This window comes from Colletotrichum graminicola, assembly GCF_000149035.1.
Source record: "Colletotrichum graminicola M1.001 genomic scaffold supercont1.63, whole genome shotgun sequence".
Classification (NCBI taxonomy): domain Eukaryota; kingdom Fungi; phylum Ascomycota; class Sordariomycetes; order Glomerellales; family Glomerellaceae; genus Colletotrichum; species Colletotrichum graminicola.
This window is the reverse complement of record NW_007361067.1, coordinates 40283-65452: the sequence shown is the minus strand read 5'-3', so window position 1 is coordinate 65452 and position 25170 is coordinate 40283. Positions and strand designations below refer to the sequence as shown.

At 53.6% G+C, this 25170-nt stretch overlaps 7 protein-coding genes across 7 annotated transcripts; 5 read left to right on the top strand and 2 right to left on the bottom strand.

Moving 5' to 3' along the window:
* Nucleotides 1-804: 804 nt before the first annotated feature.
* GLRG_10588 (uncharacterized protein) lies at nucleotides 805-2027 on the top strand (the record flags this gene model as incomplete). The annotated part of the gene is made up of 6 exons (XM_008101273.1): nucleotides 805-850; nucleotides 910-932; nucleotides 1004-1014; nucleotides 1073-1102; nucleotides 1173-1256; nucleotides 1319-2027. 6 exons carry the CDS (start codon nucleotides 805-807, stop codon nucleotides 2025-2027), a joined length of 903 nt encoding a protein of 300 aa, XP_008099464.1.
* A 1198-nt stretch (nucleotides 2028-3225) lies between these two features.
* GLRG_10587 (uncharacterized protein) lies at nucleotides 3226-6207 on the top strand (the record flags this gene model as incomplete). The annotated part of the gene is made up of 1 exon (XM_008101272.1): nucleotides 3226-6207. One exon carries the CDS (start codon nucleotides 3226-3228, stop codon nucleotides 6205-6207), a length of 2982 nt encoding a protein of 993 aa, XP_008099463.1.
* A 535-nt stretch (nucleotides 6208-6742) lies between these two features.
* Nucleotides 6743-8277, bottom strand: GLRG_10586 (NADH-ubiquinone oxidoreductase 30.4 kDa subunit; the record flags this gene model as incomplete). The annotated part of the gene is made up of 2 exons (XM_008101271.1): nucleotides 6743-8026; nucleotides 8089-8277. The coding sequence occupies 2 exons, from the start codon at nucleotides 8275-8277 to the stop codon at nucleotides 6743-6745; spliced, it is 1473 nt and encodes a 490-aa protein (XP_008099462.1).
* A 466-nt stretch (nucleotides 8278-8743) lies between these two features.
* Nucleotides 8744-9728, top strand: GLRG_10585 (short chain dehydrogenase; the record flags this gene model as incomplete). Its single annotated transcript, XM_008101270.1, has 3 exons — nucleotides 8744-8837; nucleotides 8887-9459; nucleotides 9511-9728. The coding sequence occupies 3 exons, from the start codon at nucleotides 8744-8746 to the stop codon at nucleotides 9726-9728; spliced, it is 885 nt and encodes a 294-aa protein (XP_008099461.1).
* An 834-nt stretch (nucleotides 9729-10562) lies between these two features.
* GLRG_10584 (exonuclease) lies at nucleotides 10563-14893 on the top strand (the record flags this gene model as incomplete). Its single annotated transcript, XM_008101269.1, has 11 exons — nucleotides 10563-10583; nucleotides 10766-10873; nucleotides 10929-11104; nucleotides 11158-11284; nucleotides 11344-11930; nucleotides 11992-12417; nucleotides 12470-12720; nucleotides 12862-13001; nucleotides 13052-13162; nucleotides 13315-13714; nucleotides 13764-14893. The coding sequence occupies 11 exons, from the start codon at nucleotides 10563-10565 to the stop codon at nucleotides 14891-14893; spliced, it is 3477 nt and encodes a 1158-aa protein (XP_008099460.1).
* A 7622-nt stretch (nucleotides 14894-22515) lies between these two features.
* GLRG_10583 (uncharacterized protein) lies at nucleotides 22516-22755 on the bottom strand (the record flags this gene model as incomplete). The annotated part of the gene is made up of 1 exon (XM_008101268.1): nucleotides 22516-22755. The coding sequence occupies one exon, from the start codon at nucleotides 22753-22755 to the stop codon at nucleotides 22516-22518; it is 240 nt and encodes a 79-aa protein (XP_008099459.1).
* A 471-nt stretch (nucleotides 22756-23226) lies between these two features.
* Nucleotides 23227-24327, top strand: GLRG_10582 (uncharacterized protein; the record flags this gene model as incomplete). The annotated part of the gene is made up of 2 exons (XM_008101267.1): nucleotides 23227-24170; nucleotides 24279-24327. The coding sequence occupies 2 exons, from the start codon at nucleotides 23227-23229 to the stop codon at nucleotides 24325-24327; spliced, it is 993 nt and encodes a 330-aa protein (XP_008099458.1).
* Between the last annotated feature and the right edge of the window lie 843 nt (nucleotides 24328-25170).

Genomic DNA, 25170 nt, shown 5'->3' with positions numbered 1-25170 from the left:
CCCGGCCTCCTGTACCCCGCCTCAGTGCTGTACCTGGAACCGCCATTCTGGGCTGCCGGATGCGCGCCGCTCAGTTTCGGCCGCTTACTATCGTGTGTCTATCAAACTAGGTACCTCGGTAGGCACCTGGAGAGCCTGGTTGCATTGTGTGTGTCCTTGAGCAATGGCCAGTCCCTTCTCCATCGTAAGAACTTCAAGGGAACGCCTCGTACATACATGGAAACACCGTTGATGAATTAGCAGTCTACTTCAAGTGCAAAATATTTTGTCAGCAGAGTCTACACATCTATCTACTGCCTATTGAGTACTAACTAACTAACTAACTACTGGCAGCGCATTTTATCAGTACCTAAGTTGTTAAAACCTTCCACCCCTTCACTTCGAAATCACGCCGCTTCACACACATACACACACAGACAGAGAGAGGGGAGCGGGGGAGAGGGACGAAGAGACAGAGCACCAATCACGGACATCATACGTCACGAATGCTGTCAAAGAATCCGCTTCCCCAGTGGAGTCTGATTTGCAACCGGCGATAAGGGACTTCCACCCGGGGGTTGATCCTTGCGATAAGAACCTCCTCGTCCGATTTTTGTTGATTTACCGAGTAACTTCTTCACTTTGCCTAGGTAAGTACCTATTACCCGGTGTATTATCCCATCCCCCCCCCCGCCTACCTGCTACCTGCGCACCAAATTCGCCCTTTTTTTTTTTCCCTTTGCTTCTTGGTATGCTCCCGACTACGCGTCTTACTCTCCTTCTGGCCAACTAATCCCGTCAATTCACAGTGGTTTTCCCGTCAAAATGTCGACCGACAAGCCCCTCCCCTTCGCCTACCAGTTCGCCGCAGGTTTGTTTCGCAAAAGAACCCCGCGATATCGGACCCAGAATACTAACCGCTTTATCCAGGCGCCATTGCCGGCGTCTCGGAGGTCAGTACTTCAGGACACCAACACCATTCCAACATACATTGACAGATGTGCTCATGCTTCCGCGAGTCTAGATCCTGGTCATGTGGGTTCCAAAGTCTCGCGCCCCAAACTCGCGTGGCCAGCCAGCTAACCGTTACCAGGTACCCTTTGGACGTCGTCAAGACGCGAGTGTGAGCTCCGCCCCGATTCCCTGCCTACTGCCCGCCCGCCCGCGCTTCCCGACTGACACGCCCTCTTCAGGCAACTTCAAACCGGAAAGGGCGTTGGTGCCGACCACTACAATGGCATGGTTGACTGCTTCCGCAAGATCGTCCGCAACGAGGGGTACGCGATGCAACCCCGCCTAGACTCGTCCCGGAGCCTTCACCTGCTTACAAAACCCCCAGCTTCGCGACCCTATACCGCGGAATCACCGCCCCCATCCTCATGGAGGCTCCCAAGCGTGCGACCAAGTTCGCCGCCAATGACGAGTGGGGCAAGATCTACCGCAACATGTTCGGTATCGCCAAGATGAACCAGTCCCTTTCCATCTTGACCGGTGCTAGCGCTGGTGCCACCGAGTCCTTCGTCGTCGTCCCCTTCGAGCTTGTCAAGATCCGTTTACAGGACAAGGCTTCCGCCGGCAAGTACAACGGCATGCTCGACGTTGTCCGCAAGACTATCCAGACCGAGGGCATCCTGGCCATGTACAACGGCCTCGAGAGCACCATGTGGCGTCATGTCCTGTGGAACGCCGGCTACTTTGGCTGCATCTTCCAGGTCCGCGAGCTGCTCCCCAAGGCCGAGAACAAGACCTCCCAGGTCACCAACGATCTGATTTCCGGAGCCGTCGGTGGCACCTTCGGAACCGTCCTGAACACCCCCATGGACGTCGTCAAGTCCCGTATCCAGAACAGCCCCAAGCTTCCCGGCTCGACACCCAAGTACAACTGGGCTTGGCCCGCCGTTGCCACCGTCGCCAAGGAGGAGGGTTTTGCCGCCCTGTACAAGGGTTTCCTGCCCAAGGTTCTGCGTCTGGGTCCTGGAGGCGGTATTCTGCTCGTCGTCTTCACCGGCGTCATGGACTTCTTCCGTACCCTCAAGAGCAATGCGTAAACGCAACTTCACTTAAAGAGACGGGCCCAAAAGAAGGATGGAAAGGGACAGAACCGGGATTGTACATCTTATAGAGGTAGATACCAACACCGGGGTTTTGGATTCTGGCGCTTAACAATAATACCATATATATCATACTTCCGATGCCTGGTTTTGCACCTCACCCAACATGCCATTGCTTGCCTCGAGCATCTGGGAAACTTCGTAATAGTTAGCAAGAGCAGCTTATCCCCGGAGGCTTCTTTCCTCGACAATCTTGAGCCAGGAAATGTTAAGGTGACTCGTTTTGCGTATCTTGGGTGTGATTATCACTGTGACCTTGAGAGTCGTTTGAATGGCGTTGAATCAGGGCAAGAGTTTGTTACTGCAATTTCAAGACTAAGTGTCCATAGTGTTGGTGCCTCGTCTCTTCCTACCTTCTATCCAACGCCTGCCTTCGGTCTTATGCTGTCTGACCTAGGTAGGTAGGTAGGTAATCTTTACAGAACGAGGAACGGATGCGTGCCACTGGCAAATATCTAGCTTTATATGCCTTACCTCTTGGGAGCTGCGCCCTCTTCCGCACTGCTTCGCTCCTGCCCTTTGCGACTGAGCAGCTTCTTGCAGCAATAAAACCACTTGCGAATCCCAGATCTCGCACCTCAAGCACAGCCTTTCATACTCGGTTCTTCAACAGGGCATACTAATCTCATCCATTGCGGACCTTGGTATAGGCCTCTCTCTCTCTCTCTCTCCTCCAACGGCAAAGCTAGTCTTCATTCTCATATGCAGACACGTTCACGAGCCTAACGTGATAGGTTGAGTTGAGATGCATTACATTAGTAGTCACATCGTTCAGTGGTGACCCGCAAGCAATACTCGACCGAGACAGCATATTCCGTCTCCGCATGCTTACCCGACGAAGCTTCCTGTAAGCAGCAAGATTTCGTACTCAGGTAAGGAAATGTTTTTCTATTTTGACATATTGCGGTCCTTCCCTGCGTCTGGATTGCTCCTTCCCTGGTTACCAGCAATTTCATACTGGTCTATCTCTCGCTTTTGTTGCCTTATTAACATTAACACATCACTTGTCTCGCACACAACTGCACGCTTCAGCTCACGTCGCGTAATTGCCTTTCTACTTCAAATACAGCATACAAATTTAGTCATAGATAACTAACTCCAGATATATCATTCTGGCTTTGGCAGGTCATTCACGATGACCACAATAGACGGGCCCCCCCGGTCACTTACCCTAGCCGCAGGAGGTTTACACACACCTCCATTCGACAATTCTCCTTCCAATGGCAACCAATCGGCTAGCGTGCAGACGTTTCCGATCCAAGTAAACACTATCGCTACCGATCATCAGGTACCAACTGCCGGTTCATCATCAGCGGAAGACTCTACTCTGGAGTCCACTGTGGAAGATCTTCAGGTCACAGGCGAGTCACATGCTGCTCCAGCCAGCCTTTCTAGGGGGCTGCCGGGCTTTGGGGTCGAGCTACACACCAATGGACTAATCGTCTTAAACTCCCATGAGGGCGAGGGGACACGACGATACTACAATCCAGACGAAGACGAAGTCGATTCCGATGACGGCGAAGCGGTCTCGGAAGATGGGTTGGAGCTCCACAGCGGTATCAGAGCTAGTTCTGACGAACCCTCTTATAACGATGAAGACGATGCCGAAGTTGCAGAAAAAATGGACGAACAAGCGAATGAAGGAAGTGAGCCCGATGGTGGAGAGGAAGAATACGATAGCATGTCGACTGCAGGCGACAATGATGACGACTTCAGCCTACCTCAGCCCCCGCCTATCGACCTCGACCGTGTTGGCTGCAGAGGAGAGTGCCGAAGAGATTTCCGTCAGGGTGTTGACTTCTACGAAAAGCAAGTCGAAGCTCTTCAGGACAGGCTTCGGAATCTAACCATGACGAATACCGATCTGAAGACCAAGTTGCACAAGGCGACCCGACAGATCGATATTCTGAAGAATCCAAATCCCAAAAAGAGAACCGTGAGAACATGGCATGAGAAACTTCATCTGTCCATCACCAACCCCGGCCATAAAGACGCCTTACCTTACAGTGAAATATACAAGCTTTGCTGCAAGGAAGAAAACATGAGCTCCAAACCCGAGAACGTCCATCCGAACTTGAGACTTCGGCGACCTAAGGCCAACGAGCTTCAAGCAGATGCATTGGGCGGCTTGTTGATGGGTAACTCAAGAGACGGCTCGGATTCTGAACCAGAAGGGGATAATCAAGGACCGGCGGCAGAGAGACGTGACGGACCCGAGGCGCTGTTCGTACAGGACGACGAGCAAACGGGAGTCGAGCAACCTCAGGAGGTATCGGTACTAAGCAACCTCTCATTCGAGCAGTTTCCGGCCAAAATTCAAGCCAATATCTTCAAATGGGTCTACATCCAGGAAGGCAAATTGATACACTGCATTAGCCGTCTCGATCCTTACATGCCCCCCGAGGAGCCCACTGGGACTAACGTCGACAGAAGCGGTTTACCCCATCGATTTCACCTATCTGGCAAATCGTGCAACGTCACTTACGCCATCAAGCCGAATATGCATCTTGCTCTCCTTTCTGTCTGCAAACGATGGCACTACCTTGGTGTTCACGCTTTCTATGGACTCAACACGTTCGCCTTCTCAAGTCTGGGAGAGTTTGGCCGCTTCTGCACTGGAATTGGAGCTGCGCGCCGAGAGCGAATCCAGCATGTAGAACTTCTGTGGATGGGAAACCAGTACCTCACACAGAAGCCAGTCAAGGAAGGCAAAGAGCTCAAATGGGCTTCCAAGAGAGCTTGGGATGCTTCTTGGCTCTGCCAGATGCGCCGTCTGAAAAGCCTTACCATTCATATAGACGAGAGCGGCAGTGGCTATAGAAGACGAAAACACGAGCCTGCTGGTCACGTCGACTGGATGGCATCAATGACCGCTGGTCAGCCTAATTTTCGTCTGACAAGATCTCTCAGGACTTTGCAGGGGTTGGATTTCATTTACCAGCTTCGGGGAATGGAGTTCATTCAGTTCTACGACTATGAGATGTGTCGCATTAATGGCGGCCGTCACCCAATCCGCGACTGGTCTTTCTATATGGACATCGAAAACGTGACGGCGATGCCGAAGACAGGTGATCGAGCTCAAGAGGCAGAGTTCGAAAACCTAACGCCAGTCCTTCGCGATTTCGTACTCGCAGACGAATATCTGGAAGCAATCAAGGTACTCTACCGTCAGAGTGAGGCGTTTGACGCGAGGCATATCTCGTCAGCGAATGGTGAGGAAGTTGGAGACGAACATGCCGATGCCGAGATTCCAGACATCGTGAGGCCTGCGGAAAGACGCAACACAATGGCATCTCGCGCGGTAACTGACATGGAGATAGACGAAGACGACGAGGTTAAACTTCTAGACGTAGCGATGCCTGCGGATAGACGTAACGCGACTGCATCTCGGGTGGTGACTGGCGCGGAACATCCCGATGGCGATAGGAAGACCACTGACACGAAGAAATTATCCACCGCCTTTGAGGTGGGATATGATAGTGCTGAAGATGGCTCGGGAACGGAGGATAACGATGCCACCCCAAAAGCGAATATGCTCAACGCCCGCTCTGGATCGGCTTTCTCGAACGCTTCTACCTTTGGAGAAGACGGTATCGGGAGCAGCTACGGTGATGAGGTTTCCGTGGCGGGATCGAGTAAAGAGAAACCCATTGATCTGGATTCTTTCGAGCCCGAACAGACACCACAACCGACCCAGCTCCAGCACGAGTTGGACATGAAACGTGAGCCGTCTGTGGCGGTGTCTATAGGCCCATATTCGTCCCGAGAAAGCGAGAGATCTTTCGACAGCGGCAGTGGCCTTTTCCTTCGCTCGCCAACAATGTCTCGCTCCCGCACCCAACGCGAGTCCACGGAGATGACTGAGACGCTACAGAAGAGGGGATTTGAGGATTCAGAAGTACGGAAGGTCATTGACTTGACTGAATTCGAGGATGAGCCCTCGTCCATGAGTACTGGATACCCAAGCTCGTCTCAAACCAGTTTCACTCAGCAGACGCATCGTCATCAACCCGCCACATTTAATCTCTTGACGCAACTTCGTAACAACCCGATTCGGGCCCGTCCCGACAGCGAAGAAGAAGAAACCCCGGTTTTCAAGAAACCTCGGCTAGGGTAGTTTCCAGATCAGACATTTCTTTCTTTTCGACCATATCTAAGTGGAAAGATGATCATTTTTTCGTCTCGGCACTTTACAGAATCCTCCAGCTCTGGTCCATGAGGAGCAAGTGCAATATTTGCCTTTCTTGCGTTTCGGTAGCGACATTCCGACTTTCATGGCAGTTCGGTCTCGCTTCAATACATCAATGAGCTTTATGATACGGCGACAACTATTCCTTGCACGATCTTCGACATATCAGCGAAAGTACCCAGGTTGCATTTGGGTTTGGTGATTTCCAGCGGCGACTCGCAGCATGAAGCGAGGGGCATACTAGATGCGGGTTGAAAAGCGGTTTGCAATTTCGAAAATTAGGTTATCGGCGACTTGTGAGAGCCGTCTTGGGCTGGCCAGGCAGTCCACAATAGTATTAGACAGAGCCCCATCGTCCGATCTTCTATCGGACTACATCGCTTGGCTGGCACAGACAGATAGAAACCCAACAGCGATTGAACTTTCTTGAACTTGGTGGTATATCAAACTCCGCAAATACAAATCAGAAAGTGATCTTGGTGCCCTGGAAGGCAGCCATAGTCTGCTCCTCCTTGGCCTTCTTCCTCGCCTGCCAACTGGGATGCAGGACACCTTCATCATCCCTTTTCGGGGGCGGCCTCGGCTTCCCCTCCGGAGCGGGAGCCCTCCGGCACTCATCTCTCCTGCTCCCCTGCTTGGTGCCCAACGGGTTTGACACGCCCTTCTTCCACGGCTTCCGCGGTCCGTCCTCCTCTCCACCGACGGCACCCCGCTTCATGTCCCACCCGCTATCCCGCACGCCGCTTCTTTGCGCGGCAGTCTGCTTTTTGACGTGGTTCGCCTGAGCGCCGTACTTCTTCTCCCAGATGGCTTGCCGCTGTTTCTGTCCCAGCCGCTTCTTGGGAGGCGCGAGGTCGAGGTCCGACGCCTCGGACTCGGAGTTGGAGATGTAGCCGCCCATGAGCGAGGGTAGGAACGTCGTCTCCCCCGGCCTTCCGGTGGGTTTCTTGGCACGAGCCTGTTTCTTCTGTTTGCGCGATGCCGGTTCGGGGGAGGGGGAGAGGGAGACATTGGCGGCATTGATGCGGCGTTGCCTCTCCGAGTCCATTCCGCTGTCCGAGTCATCTTGGCCGACCGCGTCCTCATCCTCTCCCTCATCGTCTTCGTCGCTGTTGCTCTCGTCATCTGCGGTGTCTCCTTCTGCGACTTCGCCCAGTAGGGCCTGGTATTTGGCTTTCAGATCCTCGCCGCCGCTCCCGTCTTCCGAATCCGAGCTGCCGAGCATGGCCTCAAACTTGGCCACGGCCCTTTCCTCGCTGTCCTCGTCAAGCTCGACCTCTTCCATGTTCTCGTTATTCTCTCCGTCAGAGGCGCCGCTGTCAGGAGGGATCTCGTCGTCCATCTCGTCAAATGGGATCTCTTCCTCGCTGACCTCGGCCTCGGCCTTGGCAGACACGTCCTTCGCGTCAGTTACCTTAGTCTTCTTCGCTTCTCTGGGCTGGTCTTCCTCCGTCTCATTCTTATCTCCAGCAGCGGCCTTTTTTCCCTTCTTCTTCTTTTCCGGTATGGGGACGTTCAGGATTAGGCAGACGCCTCGGACCGCCTTCTCGATGGCTTCCCGGACATGAACACGGTTAAATAGGCCGCTGGTGACATTGTGCAGAGCGGCCTTCTCGTCCTCGGATAAGTCTGGCTTTGGAATGCCCTGTTTAATCGATTCGGGGAGGGCAGGACTTTCAGCGATTTGCTTGACTTTAAGGAGCGAGGAGTGAAGGTGGGCGTCGGCGGTCTGTTGGAGATCAAGGGACTGAAAGGTATGTTAGCGACACTGACCGGCCTTGGGCGCCGTGAGGATTGAGTTTCACACACCTTGAGCACAAGAATCTCGCGCTCCAGCCTCTTGACCTTGTCGGGCGTCGCCTTGTCGTCGCGCAAGCGTTTGCTGTACCGTTGACGTTCTAGTCCTTTCGCGCCCTTCAGGGCACGGAAGATCTCTTTTCTGTAGTCGGCGAGCTTCTGTTCAATGTCATCCTCGCGTGATCTCTTTCTCTTGACCATTTTGACCGGCGGCTTAATTATGATTGGCCTCTTTCGTTGTCGTTTGAGGGGAGGTGGGTGTCGGAAGCTTCGAAGCTGGCCGGCGGAGAACAAAAAAAATGTGGTTCAGATGCTGGGTATTAGAAGACAATCGATAAGGCGGAATGCTTCCGACGACCGTGCCCGTAATTGATGGGGCCGCTGCTCGTGCTTGTTGGAATGGTCAAAAATGGGAGACATAAACTTTGTCTATTATCTGATTGGCCGTTATGGTCGGCGCAGCGACATGGATGACGTTCCTTCTTTGGAGGGGCATCCAAAACACCCCGCCGTTGCAGATGCCTACAAGTGAGCCTCGTTGATTGCGCTTCTTTGCTCGAGAGATTAGTATTGTTAGTAATCCCTTCAATAGCTATCAAACGCACGAGTAAGCCTGAGCAGCGGCGTGAGAAAACAAAACATTCGCCTCGCACGTAACGAACAAAGTATGGCGGAAGGTAAGGCCGAATTGGCCGCTCTTGGAGCTGGCACTCTGTTTGGCGTCAACGGCATGATTGCTGTCATCACGGGCGGCGGTTCAGGTAAGTGCTTCATTCGCCGTGTCCTTAGCGGAAGCTGACAAAACGGCAGGCATCGGTCTGATGATGGCCAAGGCCTTGGCCGTCAACGGTGCCGAGAAGGTCTACATCCTGGGCCGGCGCAAGGAGGTCCTTCAGGAAGCTGCGTCTTCTGTCGGACCCAATGTCGTGCCATTGGTCTGCGATGTGACTGATAAATCTAGCCTCAAGGAGGCGGCCTCTTTGATCGAAAAGGAAGTTGGCTTTATAAACCTCTTGGTCTGCAATGCCGGTGTCGGTGGACCCCAAGTCAAGGCTCCTTCGGCAGAGATGACGGCTGCCGAGTGGGCTGAGCAACACCTTGAACACGACACGTCCGATTACACGCGAGCCTTTGATGTAAATGTCACCTCGGTGTGGTACACAACCATGGCGTTTGTCAAGCTGCTGGACCTTGGCAACAAGAAGGGCAATCTATCGCAGACCTCGCAGGTCGTCTCGACCAGCTCCATCGCTGCCTTCAACAAGAATGCTCCTGGTGGTTGGGCATACGGTCAGTCCAAGGCAGCCGCCACTCTGCTCATCAAACAGCTGTCAAGCAACCTACCTCGCTGGGATATCAGAGCCAACTGCATCGCCCCTGGCTGTGAGTCTTCCCTTGGGCCTTGTAAGATTGGCCGAACTGACATACGAGTAGTGTTCCCGAGTGAGATGTCTGCGCCTATTGCGAAACTCTACAGCAACGACGGCAGCGTTCCCAAAGAGATGGTGCCTCTGCAGAGGATGGGCGACACTCAAGATCTGGCGGGTGCAATGCTGTACCTCGCATCCCGAGCTGGGGCCTACTGCAATGGCACGATCATAACGGTCGACGGCGGCAGACTAGGAAACTTCCCCACGACATGGCTCGCTTAGGTTTGAGTGGGTGTTAGTAGATACGTGCTTTGCTTGCTTGGTAGATAAAAAGACGGTCAAGACACCGGTCAAAAATAGCAACCTTGGGTTCGCCCGCTCCTAAGTAACTTGATTTGGGCATACAATTTGACGTGTCCGGCCACGAATTGATTGCTAATGGGATGCGTGCTAAGAACGAGCGCTGCAAATGATGTTTGACAACGTTGATTTCCATGGCCGGGACCAATGTCAATCAGGGGTGGGTGTATGCGAGTCAATCAACAGGCGTCACATCCAGGACCTTGGCTCGGTGCGTTCCGTGGGAGTGAAGACGTGGAGAACTGAAAACAGGTACCGTACTTAGGTACCTACTCCGTAGTAGTAGGTATGTAAGGGAACCTGATTTCGGAAATACATCGGCTAGTGCCCCGGCGTGCATCCCGACACACCTCGAATACCTCCACGTACCTAGAAAGAGGGGCAAAACGCAGAACGGGCGTGAAGACGGTACGAATACAAGTACAGTCCAAGAGCCCAACTGACCGTGATCCAGCCTCCCCCACATTCTGTTGTTCCCTGCCCTGTCTGGCTAGGCTCATGCAAGTGGCTTAGCCTTTGGGCGCGACGCCTTGTCTCTGACTCTGGTCGCTTTGCCGCTTGCTTGCTTGCTTGCTTAAGCTGCGCGAAGCTTCGGGCCTCTTCGCGATCCGGCTCCAGAGTCGCTTTTGTGCTTGTTTCTCTTGACGGGTTGCCTTCTTGGCTGCGATCCTGTCCGTCACCCGTTTTCTGGCATCAGTTCTTCGTCTTTCCTTCCCCCAAAACTATGGTCATTTGGGCAAGGAAACGCAGACCAAAATGGACGGAGACTGGGACGAGGTGAGTCGGATCCCGTTTGCATTACCCATTGTCCGCTCTCGCGACGCTCTCTTCTCTCGGCAGACGTGCCTCAGCTGGAGTTGCCCACCAGGTGCACCCTTGCGTTCGGCGCGATCGCCTGCACACGCGCTGCACTGGTTTTCCCTATCGCGCACTTGACTAACCGTCTGGAATGTCAATAGGTCGCTCGCATCCCCTTTCCGCCTCCGGGCGTCCACGCCATGGCGACGCCCGTGACGACCATGACGTTTGACACGGCTCAGGACCTGCTGTGGACCGGGAACGACTACGTATGAGCCATTCGAGCCAGCCTTCGTCGCGAACGCATACTGACGAGGCTGTTAGGGTCGCGTCACTTCCTTCTACGGCAGCGAGCTGCAGCGATACACCTCCTTCAAAGCACACACGACACCTGACGGCCCTGTGAGGCAAATCCTCGTCAACGACAAAGGCGTTGTGGTGCTGGGATCGAGGGATATACACATGGCCTCCCGAAAAGGCCCACCAATATGGCATATTAGGTGCGAGACCTCTGCTCCGACCGCTGCATCACTGCCTGACACCGTCAACACAGACACGATGATATGAAAGACTTACGATGCATGAGCTTTACGTCCAAGGGGACGTCCGAAATTCTAGTGGCCGGATTCCAGGACACCATGTTCGTCGTCGACCTTGCCAAGGGCGAGGTGGTCAAACAGGTTTGTTTGGCATACACGAGACAATACGGCCGTCTTGCTGATGATGCTGCTGAATATAGGTTCCGACCGCGCGCTCATATAAACTCATGAAACGAAGCAGATACATCTGTGCTGCCACCAAAGACGGCACTGTTGACCTGATTGACCCTGTCAACTTCTCGGTTGTCAAGAGTTGGAGCGCTCATTCGGCCCTCATCAGCGACATGGACGCCCAGCATGACTTCATCGTCACCTGCGGTTATTCGCTGCGCCAGGGCCAGAACTACATGTTGGATCCTTTCTTAAATGTCTTCGACATCAAAAAGATGTCGTCAATGTCGCCGATTCCGTTTCCCGCTGGTGCCGCCTTTGTCAGGATGCATCCGAGAATGTCAACAACGAGTATCGTCATGTCTCAGGGTGGGCAAATGCATGTTGTTGACCTGATGAATCCAAACACTAGTAATGTACGGCAAGCCAACACTATGACATACCTTACCATGTTCGAGATTGCGCCTTCCGGGGAGGCTGTTGCTTTGGCGGACGCAGAATACAACATCCACATCTGGGGTTCTCCTTCGAAACTCCGCTTTGTGGACTTCGCGTCACAGACGGAGTTCGCAACCCCCGAAGAACCACTGCCCCCCATAGAGTGGACTGCTGATACGTCAGTAACTCATCTTCCCAAAGTCTTTCATCTATTGTTTCTGGTGCTGACCTACTGCCAGACCCCTCAACTCCGTCGGCATGCCGTACTACCGGGAGGTCTTACTGTCCGCCTGGCCAGATCTCATCTCTGACATTGGAGCTCCCCCTACCAAGTTGGAACCCCAATTCGTTGCGGGTCTCAAGCAGTCGGAGCTGGGCTTGTATGGACGCAACACCCGGGGCCTTCGCAGAAACCAAGTCGAAGACACCCGGAATCTGGACAAAGGGAACGCCTCGGGGATTTTGGCGCCGAAATTCCTCAGCGAAAAGGCGAGAGAGTTTGCCAAAACCCCGGTTGGCAATGCGAGTGGCGATGACAAGGTTGATGGTGTTGCCAATTCTCTTGCGCAACTGGACATCGATCCCACGAAAGCAGAATGCCCTCCGATGTACCGCAACGTCGAGATCAAGTACAGCAAGTTCGGCGTTGATGACTTCGACTTTGGGTATGATAACCCGTCTCCCAGCTCAAACGTCTCGCTTGCTGACATCCCTTAGGTTCTACAACAGAACGCATTACTCCGGGCTCGAGATCCATATTGCAAACTCCTATGCAAACTCCCTGCTCCAGGTCATGCACTTCACGCCGCTAATTCGAAACATGGCCCTCCAGCACGCAGCCACCGCATGCGTCGCTGATACCTGCTTGTTGTGCGAGTTGGGTTTCTTGTTCGACATGCTCCAGAAAGCTGACGGGTCCATTTGCCAAGCGACCAACATGCTGAAGACTCTTAGCCACCATCCCCAAGGTCAGTGCTTCTTTCCTTCTTCTTTTCTATTTTTGTATTTCTTGTTGCTCCTTTCTCCCCCCTTCTTCTCTGCTCTTTTCCTTCTTTTTTTTCTTCTTTTTTGAATTCGCGAAGCATAAGAGGACACTAACATGTTGCTAGCTGGCCCACTTGGTCTTCTTGAGGAAGACCCCAATGGGTCTACTTTGACGGTGATGTTACAGGGTCTGACGCGGTTCCTCTTGGACAAGATAGTCCAGGACTATCGATCCATCCCGCCCGGCTCGAATTTTATGGAGCAGGTATGTGGCAAGCGGCTGCATTGAATACTGTGGTAGCTGACCATTTGAAGATGCTTGCGACGTCAGCGACAAGTTCAATTCGATGCATGAACTGCAGAAGCGAATATACTCGGCCTGGGTCGACCTATGTGAACGACTTGATGTACCCGCAAACAACAGGGGTGAGTTGAGGTCTCAGTTTTTGCAAGCAGTCGGACCCTCAGGGGCTTTCGTTCTTGGCTGGAGCAGGTGATGGGCGGTACTTTGCGCTCTGAGCTCTGAAATGTTTGCCAACAGTCCTCTTTCAGTTCATACCACTAATCGCGCATAGAAGAATACGGGCCGCAACCAGAAAGCACCAAAGGTGACGTTTTCGCAGATCCTTAAATCAAGTGTCGAGAGGGAGACAACATCCAAAGGCTGGTGCAGTCGATGCCAGCGTTATCAGACCATTGCAACTCGGAAGACCATCCATAATATTCCCGCAGTGTTCATGCTGAATACCGCCGTCGGAAACGCAGAGCAAAGGCGTTACTGGTCCACGCCGGGCTTCCTTCCCGAGGAGATTGGCGTCATAGTAGACCACGGCCAGTTCTTTTGTTACGAGGGGGAAGATCTGAAGCTTCACCTCCAACGTGGAATCCACAACATTACTGTGTATTCGCTCATCGGAATGGCCATGAACATCGACCCCGGTCCGGGCCAGAAGCCCCATTTGGTTGCCATGGTCAATGGTAAGATCTTTCCTTCGGTCGTGTGAAATCGAAGCTGACTACGATGCAGTTGCCCATGCCCAGCCCACAGCACCGGAGGCAAGCCAATGGCATCTCTTCAACGACTTTCTTGTTCGGTCTGTGAGTGCTGAAGAAGCACTCTCGTTTCACCCTAGTTGGAAAATGCCGTCGGTCATAGCATTCCAAGTGAAGGAGGCGAACAACAAAATCGACATGGACTGGCAAAAGAATATCGACACCTCGCTGCTATACGAGGACAAAAAGTTTGAAACCCTTGAGAGTTTCCCCGTCACAGATGGCTCGCTGACCACAGCTAGCCCCCACATCGATGGCAAAACTTATCGCGCGCTCGACTCGGCCAGTGAACAGCCCGGGCCTGACAGCATTGTGGCCCTGGACACTGAGTTTGTTGCTGTTCGCCAGCCCGAAATCGAGATGAACTCGGATGGCGAAAGAGAAACGATCAGGCCAATAGTGTACGCTCTTGCGAGAGCTTCCGTCGTCCGTGGCCAAGGGGAGGACGAGGGTCTTCCCTTCATTGATGATTACATCTCCATCAGGGAGCCCATTGTCGACTACCTGACGTCGTACTCTGGTATTACCCACGAGGATCTTGATCCCCGCGTATCGAAGCACAACCTTGTACCCCTGAAGGTTGCGTACAAGAAACTCTGGATTCTGTTGAACCTTGGCTGCAAATTCCTCGGCCACGGCCTCAAACAGGATTTTCGAGTGATCAATATACATATCCCACGGTCTCAGGTCATCGATACCATTGACCTGTTCTTCTTGAAGTCTCGTCTTCGGAAGCTCTCGCTGGCGTTTCTGGCGTGGTATCTGTTGAAAGAAGACATCCAGCTGGAGACCCACGACTCGATCGAAGATGCCCGAACGGCGCTGAAGTTATACCGGAAGTACTTGGAGTTCGAAGACGCGGGTGTGTTGGAACCAATGTTGCAAGACATCTACCGTGCTGGACGAGACGTCAACTTCCGACCACCTGCTAGAAGCGGACAGGCTGCGGACGTCCAGAGGACAGACACACCGCCTCCCCTGCCTACCCACGGAACAGCCGTTACTCCGTCCACACCGGGTGCTGTTAGTATTGGACCATCGTCGAGTGGCGGGTTCGGCGCGGGCTCGACTTGGACGCCCGGAAAGGGGTCGCCGCTTCGATGAGACGGAAGACGCCACTGGTGGTCTAGCACTCGGCTTAGGGGGCTGCTTCTGTAGGTTTAGAGAACCGATAGGATCAATAGAAGACTTGTTGGACTTGCTGTGACGGGTCTGTCCCTCGCATTGACCGTGTCATTGCTGGAAAGGGCATGTTCTTGTCGTCGCCATCCCGCCCGGTGGCTTATTTCTGTCGGTTCTTGGATGGAACCATGTGATTCATCTTCAAGAGAATTGTTCGATGACCTTTGCGCGTGTCTGGAGGTGGTCTGGGGCAGGCTCAACTTGGTTGCGGAGGAAGGCATTCACCTCTGGGTGAGTGGAAACTCCATCGTTACTGACCCAACTGAGGTACGAGTTACAGCAGAACAAAGTCGGAAGTCTCGGGGTTTTCAGAAGCATATTTCAACATCAAATCAAGACATGTTGCCTGGAAGGTTTTCCATTTCCAACACGCGCTGCCATTTCCAGACCAAAATGCGGCGTTTTCTTTGACCGACTTAACCATTGCCCGCAATGCGTCAAGGTTGCGCAACCAAGCCACTCATATGGAGTGATGTACCGGACAACGGCTTCCTCCTGGTGCAAATTTTGCGATGGCATCTAGACCGCGAGACGCTTCATCAACGAGAATCGACGACCGATACCATAGCTCGACGATACTCGCTCGCACCGCCCACGATCCCCCACGTGCTAAGAGGTGTTCTTTTACCTACAACGCGTAACAACTCGCCATGACACGCGATTTTCACCGAAAAGATTTTCATACAGGTTCAATTGTGCGTTAGATACCAAAAGACACGCTTTTCGCAATCCTCCCCCAATTCGCCTACTTGTAATTGTCCCTTTGACTCTATTTCGATACACAAACGCGCCCCCATGCCTCGACCCGATTCGGTCTAGCCCTCTGATCTGTCATGATCCGTTTTTACTTCTTTGAGCCTAGCGTTCAGCCCTACGACGCGATTTAAGCTTATTTTGCCCTGGGGTGGGACTTTTCAGCCAATCAAATCTTGGTGATCCGGGGACGCGACCTTGCTGGCTCCACAGCTATTTAATCCCCCCTCCTCTACACCCCCTCCAACTTCCCTCCTCCTTCTCTCCTCACGGTTTGACTGTTGATTTGCACTCTGGCTCCAGCTATGATGTCTTCTCACTTCTCGCCTGCGTCGGATCCCGCCCGCCCGTCTGAGACCGGTCCGGATTCCAGGGTTAAAGTCCCTGTCAACACCAGCTCGACTTTTGTCGCCTCGCTTGGTTCCCTCGCCCTTCTGTTCGTCGCTTTGGCTGCGTCCTACCTTCGCCCTCTTCTCGCTCCCTTTTGGGAACGGATCAGGTATGTTTCTTCTCACATGAGGTCTCTCTCCAAGAGGAGCCACCCAAGGTGGCTTGCGTTTATTGACCTTGTGCTCTAGCGGTTTTCTCTTCGCTCCGGCGCCCCCCGCGATGCCTGTCGTTAGCTCGTCTCCTCGTCAACATCAGACTAGAGCTTCCCGACCCTCGATCACGGCGCCTTCTTCTCCCTCTCTTGGTAAGTCCTCTCAGGACTTTTGTGCGCGCTTCACGGCGCCTGTTCCCCCTTTCTGTACCCCTCCCCGTCTGTCTCCCCGGGCGTTCACGCTCAGCATGTCTCATTACATGGGTTCTCTTCCTCGAAGGAGCCCTTCCCTTTCTTGTTCATCTGCCCCTTCACCGTCTGTTTCTGTCATGTCCTCGCACTGCCTTGATGACCCCTTTGTTTCCCCTCCCAGCCCTGTGCCCGACTTTGATCAGCTTATGGCATTCGCCGATAAGCAGATCAACAAGGCACGCGAGGCTCGCCTTCGCCAGCCTCGCTCTTTTTCTTCTTGTTCTTCTGCTTTCTCTGTTTCTGGTTCTGTGGCTTCCCCTTCTCTTTCTGTATCCCCCCCTGTTTCTTCTTCTGCTCATGTTTGTCCTTCTTCCCCCGTTGTTTGCGTTTCCTCTGACTGTTCTTTGATTTCTGCCCCTTCTTGTACCCCTCCTCCTCGCGAGATGGATACGATCGATCGAAGTGTTGAGCGCATGCGCCTTCGGGCAATTGAACTCGACCGAGATGGTGACTTGAAGCTTGCGCAGCTCAAAGCTCTTGTGGCCAGTGGTATACCAATGAAGCCGTCGGCCGATAAGAGTTACGACTACTCCACCGACTCCCCAACCCCTCACACCATATCGAACTGGGATTCCACCCTCGAGGAGGATCGCCTCAGTTCCTATTCCTTCACGCACATGCCCACACCCTCTGCCCGCATTCCTGCAGCCTTGGCTGAATGGGATACTTCTTCGCAGCCTACCCCTGTTGCTTCTGTTTCTTCTCCCTCTGTTCTTCCTGTTTCTTCTCCTTCTCTTCTTTCTGTTGTTCCCTTTTCTCACCCCCCTGTTCCTTCTACCCCTGTTCCTTCTGTTGCTTCTGTTCATCCCCTTTCCATGTCGCCTGACCCAGTTTTGCGCAAGTTTGCGCGGAACGTTACCAAGGCTCACTTCGCCGCTCGTGGTGAGGAGCTTCCCCCTTCTTGGACGCCCCCCTCCTTTGCCCATGGTAAGCCTAGCCCCCCCAGCCTGCCGCAACCCCTTCCTGTGTCACCCCGACCCCCGCGCCGCCTTGTTTTCATCAGCAGACGCTCTCGTCGTGCTGGTCGTCTCTGATTCCTGATTCCTGTTTCCTACTCCCTATTTCCCGTTTCTTTTGTTTCTGTAGTCGCTCTTTGTTCCCAACCCTCCCCCAACATGTCGACAGTCAGAATATCATTAGTCCCTTGTTGCGGGAGGGTAATTGTACTCCCGCCACTCTTTATACGGTTATCACCTTTTTCTCCATCAAGAAGGTAAGTTCTTCCCCATCAACTAACAAGCCCTCAATTCGCTGACTTCGAGTGCACACATTGCCCACGTGAGAGGAATGAACATCAAGGTAAGCAATTTCCCTCTCCTAGCTATTTTTTTTTTCCAAGGTGACTAACATGATGACACGCACATCTACCTGCTCTTGTGGACGAACTCGATATGGTAACTAAGTAAGTAACTCTGCTCTCTTCTGCAACATCGTCATTGACTAACTCAACATGAGCCGTGCGCTTGCGTTCGTTTCCTATCAAGGATTGAAAAGGAAGTAAGTGTCCCTTTCCCATACTAAGATGTCGACACCAGCTAACCATTTGGCGATTGCTCTCCGGGACGATGTTTCCGTGTGTTACGACCATTTGCTCATCCTGCACCGTGATTGCACTCATGATTGTCATCATGTCCAACTTCCTCCCATCTACATTCCGTCCACGATGGTGATATACGTGTCATGCCCCCGACATGCAGATCAGATTGGGTTTCACGCGCCTTCTTTCACAGGCCCAGTATTGCTACAAGTCTTCACTGAAGCCTGCATCCGTGGTTGATGCTGTAACTGCCAAGGCTCAAAAATCATTCTGTGCAAACCTGATTGTGACTGAGACTGAGATGACTGCCAAGACTGAAGTAAGGGTCCAGTGCCACGCCACAGGCAGGGACGTTGTGTCAGGCTTTGACATGCCCTAGAAGATGGTGGCCCAAAAGGGTTCGGGCATTCCAGACCTGCTCCTTCCTACTGGAGGGGGTTCTGGGCGGATGATACCTAGCAACGATGCAGCAAGACCCACAGGCAGACTACGTTGCTTCGTCAATGTGAACTCGGGCATAAGACGCGGAAACCGAGGCAATTCGCCGGAGAAGGAAGGAAATGGCTCAAAGGCGACAACCAGATTGGTTGGCGGCTCGGTGCCGCGAGACGCGCGATAAGGAAAGCAACACAGCATAGCCGAGCCATGATGGATGCCGGGCCAGCCAGCCATAGGCAAGGCGTGAAAACCAACGCACACCCTTCCTCCGGGGACGCGAGAAAGGGCCACAAGGGTTTCAAGGGGGAGGCTACGACAGGATGTTGAGACGCTCGGAGCATGACTTGCGGTGTGAAGCCGCGGAAAAGGGTCGAGCCAAAAGCGAGGGTTTTCGGCCCAGGGTCAAGAGAGAGACGCGGGAGCATCCGGGATGTGGTTGAGTGGGTCGGCAATCCAAGATAAGCAAGCACCAGGCCAGGCCCGGGAGACGTGGAGCAGCAGAGGACAAGGGAGGTCCATTTTGGGTTCGATTCGAGTACCTAGCCGAACTGGGTCCTGCGTTCGTCGGCGTTGTCATGCAACATTCCTGCAAGGCTGATTTGTCGAGAGGAAGCAGTAGGCATACTATGTAGGCAGGTCCAAGGCGGGCGGGGCTTTCAACGAGGTCGTTTGGAATACGGGACCCGAGACGGGGTGCGCCGAGGAGTGCGCAGCGTCAGATCAATCAGAACGGTGCCGGTGGCGGATTGAGCCGCCGGGTGGGCGTTCCGGTTGTCGTGCTCCTTCTTACCTCTGGTCATGAGTGATTGTGCATTGCACGATCAGACGGCCAAACGTCATGCGGCGGCGAGATGGGACGTAGGAAGATTCGCGGTGGTCGCAAAGGTGACCAGGGTTTGTGCAAGGGATGAGTGGCGGTTGGGAGGATGAATGAATGTCGCTTCGTTGGGGTGGTGCGGGTAGGGCTGTGAGGTGTGAGGGAGGGGAGGTAGATAGATATTCTGTACGAGGCGGCTCAACAGGTTCACATGTGTCGAGACAAAAGAAAAGAGACAACATGTCTCGGACGGCGAGGGTTCGAGTGCCGGCCAATTCCAACAAGATACCTCTGCTAAGACATGGCGGGCTCGAGGCGAACGGTGTGGCCCCAACGGACGGGAAGGTGGTGTAGTAGTAGGTATCCGTAGGCTGGTAGGGTAAAGGACGGCTGGTTGCGTGTCTCGGTGAGGGCACGGTGTGGGAGGAGCGAGTGAGTGGAGATGATAAGATACGAAGATATTGGGTATTGTACGGAGTACGAGCGATCAGACAAGCTAATAATGCCCCCCCCCTGACAACCCGAGAGTACCGTGCACGATAACAGATAGGGGCCCGTGCAGAGTTGAGCTGACAATGGATACAGTTATAGCCAATAGATAAGGGTGTAGATAGAGGGGAAAAGTGGAAATAGAGGCCAAAAGGGGAAATAGAGGTAAAAAAAAACAGAGGCAAAAAACAAGGGATAGTCTTAGCCCATCCCAACCTAGAGCGTAGCGGAGGAAGCAGGGTGGGATAGACTATTCTAACCCTCCCCAGCAGAGCCGTTTTGTAATTACCTAAAGAAAAAGTTAGAAAAATTCAGAAAAAGATAGGATTAAACCTATAGTCTTTACAGTATTAGAAGCACTACTTACTGCTAGACTATGTAGAGCGAGAAGAACGTAAACTCCTGTTTTTTCTTGACCTATAGACCCTTTTGATGTGTGTGTGCCTATCTATTGGTTAGGACCTTATCAGCTTAATCCACTGTCAGGTCACCTTATTGGTTATTGTGCACGGTACTCTCGGGTTGTCAGGGGGGGGGCATTATCAGCTTGTCTGTATCTGTATCCGTAGTGTAGACTCGTATTGTACGGAGTACGATGTACGGAGTCTTCTTGATAGATCGAGGTACGTAACTATGAGTCCGTGCACTGATCTGATCTGTAGTGTAGGTAGTGTACCTAGGTACTGTGTACTGGTCTGTGCTGCTAGTGCCTGTTGCTGTCTACCGGTACACTATTACCCCGCATCCTCGTTGCAGCAGGCAGGTGGCAGCCAGCAGCAGTGCGTTTGTTGCAGGCCAGTCCCGGAGTAGGAGGAGGAAAGATGGCAGCACATGACAGACAGACAGACAGGCAGGCAGGCAGGCAGGCAGGCAGGCAGTTCCTATTTTTGAGGACGGTGGTGCGCCTGCCTCGCCTCGTCTGTAATGCATTCATCATACCTATGTACAAGTACAAGTACCTCCACCTATACTCATCGGTTACTGACAAGTACCTAGGGTAGGTACCTACCGGTAGTCTTCTTGCCACGGTGCCTGCGTGACGTGCGTGCGTGACCTCTTCACCCCAGCTTTGAGCAGGTTCGGAACAACGGCTTTGATCGGCAGCATCGGGGATTTCTCGTACACTGTGTGTCGTCGTAGAGGAAGGGGAAATGCCACCATCATAGCTAGCTAGGTAGGAAGGCAGGGAGGTAGGTACCGAGTTACGTACGGTACGCCGTCAAACAGTCTTCCATGTCTACCTACCATTACATTGTACATACGGAGTACACTTGGGTCGGTACTATGCATACACTTCTTCTGCCGCCCTCCAGCCAAGCAAATCAACGCCGGCCAATTGATCGACACCCGTTTCACTGCTCTTTGTGCTGTCATCCAAGCAATTCATGGGCGTCTTTGGCCCGCAATTGTACTGTGGCAGGCATAGGTAGTGTAGTGTAGGTAGTCGTCTTGTTGTTGTTCGCCTGCTTAGCCATTCATCCTTCCATCCGTCCGTCCCCCTCACGTTGATGCATGTGGTGTGCCGGAACACACATCAACCCCGCATCCGGACGGCACCAGAACGACGCGACACACAATACCTACGCCTGGCTTCGCAACCACCGTCTTCTGTCGGAACTCCTCCAAGCCTTCATTGGTGCGCCGTTGCGAGCCAGGGATAGCGGCGCCTGGACGGGAGGGTAGGAAGCTTTAGAATTCTGGGGACGTCCACAGATATCTACCTTTGGTTCTCCGCACCGGGTGATGGTCCATACTCATCATACTCATCATACTATCCCGTACACACATGGGACTCCTGTGACCACCACTCTAGAGATTCGACTGTGCGTCTTCGGGTTAAGACGCGAAGCTTCCTCCTCCATCAATCGGTCTAAAGCCTCCGTCATCCGCCAACACGCAAACGCTAAGGCTTACTTTTGCCGTCCAACATTAACAGCCTCCTTCCACCTAGCCCGCCTTCTTCTGCTACCTAGCCCGCCTAGGCCCAGCTACTGCCGAAGCTCGACCGTCCCGGGAGGCACCTGACATCTATCTTGGCCATCTAGCCTAACGTCAATCTCCTCCCACAAGCAAAATAAGGAAAGAAAAGAAAAAAGTAGGAAGAAGAGAGAAATACTCGGCCCCGACTACCCATCTTACCGTCTTCACAAGCTTCATCGACCCTCGACTCTGACTTGTCTTGCCCCCAGCTTGCTCGTTCCTCCAGTCTTCAACAAAGCAAAGCCATAGCAGATCCAACACAACCCCGCCTTTTTCGTATCCTCATCCTTCAGCTCCCCCCCCAACGGCACGCGACCTCGAATCAAACATCCGCCTTCCAGAGCCCCTGCAACGCCCGCCGGACACCGTTATTGAGTGTAACAGACCGTGGCACACGTACTCCTTCGCCCTTCGCAACAAGACATCGTCTCGCTTCAAAGTAAGTAGCCGTCATTCGAGCTTTTGAGGCCCCCAGTTTCTCACTCATATGTCTTTTTTTGGGGGGGACGCGAGGCGTTCAACAGGGGCGCCGAGCTAATAAACCCCCCCCCCTCCACCTCCCCATCTCTCTCTCTCTCTGTCTCTCTCCCTCTCTCGCTCGGCCTTGCCCTCTTCCCTTCTCCCAACCCCGCCACCGCTGCGGCCTTGCTCGTTGTAGCCGGCCGGAATTCTGCTTTTGCATAGTGTGCAGCCCGAGGCATTCAGACCCGTTCTCTCTCTGTCAAACATCCCGTCGTTCAACCACTCTTCCACTTACATGGGGACGCGCCGGTTACCTTAACCACGGCTGCGTCCCAACCGGACTCGCCCCACACCCCCTTGTCCCTATCTTTTCCGATGTCATACCCCTCCCCCCCACCATTACCGCCCTCCTCAGCACCACCCAGGCCGACGAGACCCGGGACCGTCACCTCGGTCGCGGCGTCGTCTGGCTCGGCCTGACCCCAGCCATTGTCTTGTTCTGCATCGGTGCACATTACCTACATGCCTACACGCGCTAAGCTCTGGCACTACACTCTACCGAGTACCTACTCGTCTGCATATCCATGCCTTGCCCATCGTGCGCCCGTCCGCGCATGTGGGACCTGCCAGCAGAATCCAAATGTCGAATTGCGTCTTTGCGTCCCGTCTCATGCTTTTGTTGGACCCCCACCGGTTCTGCCTGTACCTTGCTGGGGGGTTGTCTTATTAACATTGGCATTTGCAAGCCATTGAGGGATGAGGGAGGCCTCGTCCATACTATAAAGCTACCCGTGACACCTCTTCATCTGGACCTTGACTGACTGACTCTCTCTTCTCTTCTCTTCGATAGCTTCTTCCTTCCTTGTTCAATCTAGCCCCAGTAAACCAATCCGCTTACACGCAGCGGCTCTGACGCTCGACAACCCATCCATTCTCCCCACACCGAGTCGAGTACTCTCTTGATACTCACATCCCCCGACCCCAACATGAGCTCTGGTTCCTTCAAGCAGGCCGCCGAGGCCGCACGAACCCGCACATCGGAAGTCATGAAGGGGGACTCTGCCGCCGTCGCCAATGACTTCCTCCACACCCCGTTCATGAGGGCGGCTCTGCCCTTCATCAACGGCGGTATCAGTGGCATGGTTGCCACCACGGTCATCCAGCCTGTCGACATGATCAAGGTTCGTATCCAGCTCGCCGGCGAGGGTGTCGCTGGAGGACCCAAGCCCACGCCGCTGTCCGTCACAAGAGAAATCATTGCCAGCGGCAAGGCCCTTGACCTCTACACCGGCTTGTCTGCCGGTCTCCTGCGCCAAGCCGTCTACACAACGGCTCGTCTGGGCTTCTTTGACACCTTCATGGGCAAGCTCGGCCAGCGCGCCAAAGAACAGGGCAGCACCATTGGTTTCAAGGAACGTGCGACTGCCGGTCTCGCTGCCGGAGGCCTGGCTGCCATGTTGGGAAATCCCGCCGATTTGGCTCTCATCCGCATGCAGAGTGATGGACTGAAGCCCCCGGCCGAGCGCAAGAACTACAAGAGCGTCATTGACGCGCTCACTGGCATTGCCAAGTCGGAAGGTGTTGGCGCCCTCTGGGCCGGTGCCGCCCCCACGGTCGTCCGAGCCATGGCCCTCAACTTTGGGCAGCTCGCCTTCTTCAGCGAGGCCAAGTCGCAACTCAAGCAGAACACGCAATGGTCCTCTCAGGCTCAGACCCTCACTGCTAGCGCCATCGCCGGCTTCTTTGCCAGTTTCTTCTCCCTGCCCTTTGATTTCGTCAAGACCCGCCTGCAGAAGCAGTCCAAGGGCCCCGACGGCAAGCTTCCATACAAGTCCATGGCCGACTGCTTCGCAAAGGTGGCCAAGCAGGAAGGCGTGATGCGCTTCTACCGCGGTTTCGGCACATACTACGTCCGCATTGCTCCCCATGCGTAAGTGGACATTTTCCCAGTTCGCGTGGCGTCCATGTCGTGTGTTTGATTACACTGTACAGTCTGTTGCATTGACAGAGTCTTACTAACAATGTCGTGTGTCCACAGTATGGTAACGCTCATCGTTGCCGACTATCTTGGCTTCCTCACCAAATAAAGAAGAGACAACGATTGACACGAAACGACACTCGCTCTTACGGCCGGCCCCGACGTGGCCCAATTGATTTTTTCTTTCTTTCTTTGGGCCATTCTTGGGCTCTTTCTCGGACTGGATTGAAGCGCAACAGAAGCCAGCCTCGCCTGGTTCGTTTCATTTACAGATGGCCGTCGGGCACCTCAACCTCAGTCTTTTGAATTCACATTCCCTATCATCCCTGGCGCTACAGGTGTAATTGCAGTTTATAATGGGGTTTTCTTACGGGGCTTTTTTTATTACTGTCTCGAAGTATTCGCTAGGGTTTATACCAGAGTCCTGAACGGGACGAAAGTGTGAGGGAGAATGTACATAGCGCTGTCAACAATTGGCATAGGGTGCGTGTGTGCTACATGCACCTCCATGTCTAGTGGTTGCACAAATAAAGAAATCAGTTCAATCAGGTCAATTCTGCTTATATTGGGATGTCTGTGGCCTGATTAGACTTCTGGCATGGCTTTGCATACGTGAGAATGTACGTGTGTGTGTATGAGAGAGTGCGTATGTTGACGGGCTGTGTGCTCCCCAACAGTGTCTGAGAAAGGGAGAGAGCATGTGTTTTTTTTTTTTGGTGAGATGCAATTTCCGGGCGCAAGCGGGAATGAGACGGATATATCCGGCCAGAATGCCATGTTCCGCGGAATGCACCTCACCGAGCTCACCTGTTGGGGGGTGTGGCCAGCCAGGGGGGGGGGGGGTGGTCAGCGGTTCCCAAGCGCTACTCAACGCCTGAGTCTCGGGATGTCGTGCACTTGGCTTGCTGCCAACACCGTTAAACGGCGCCGGGAGGGTGAGGGTGGGGGTTTT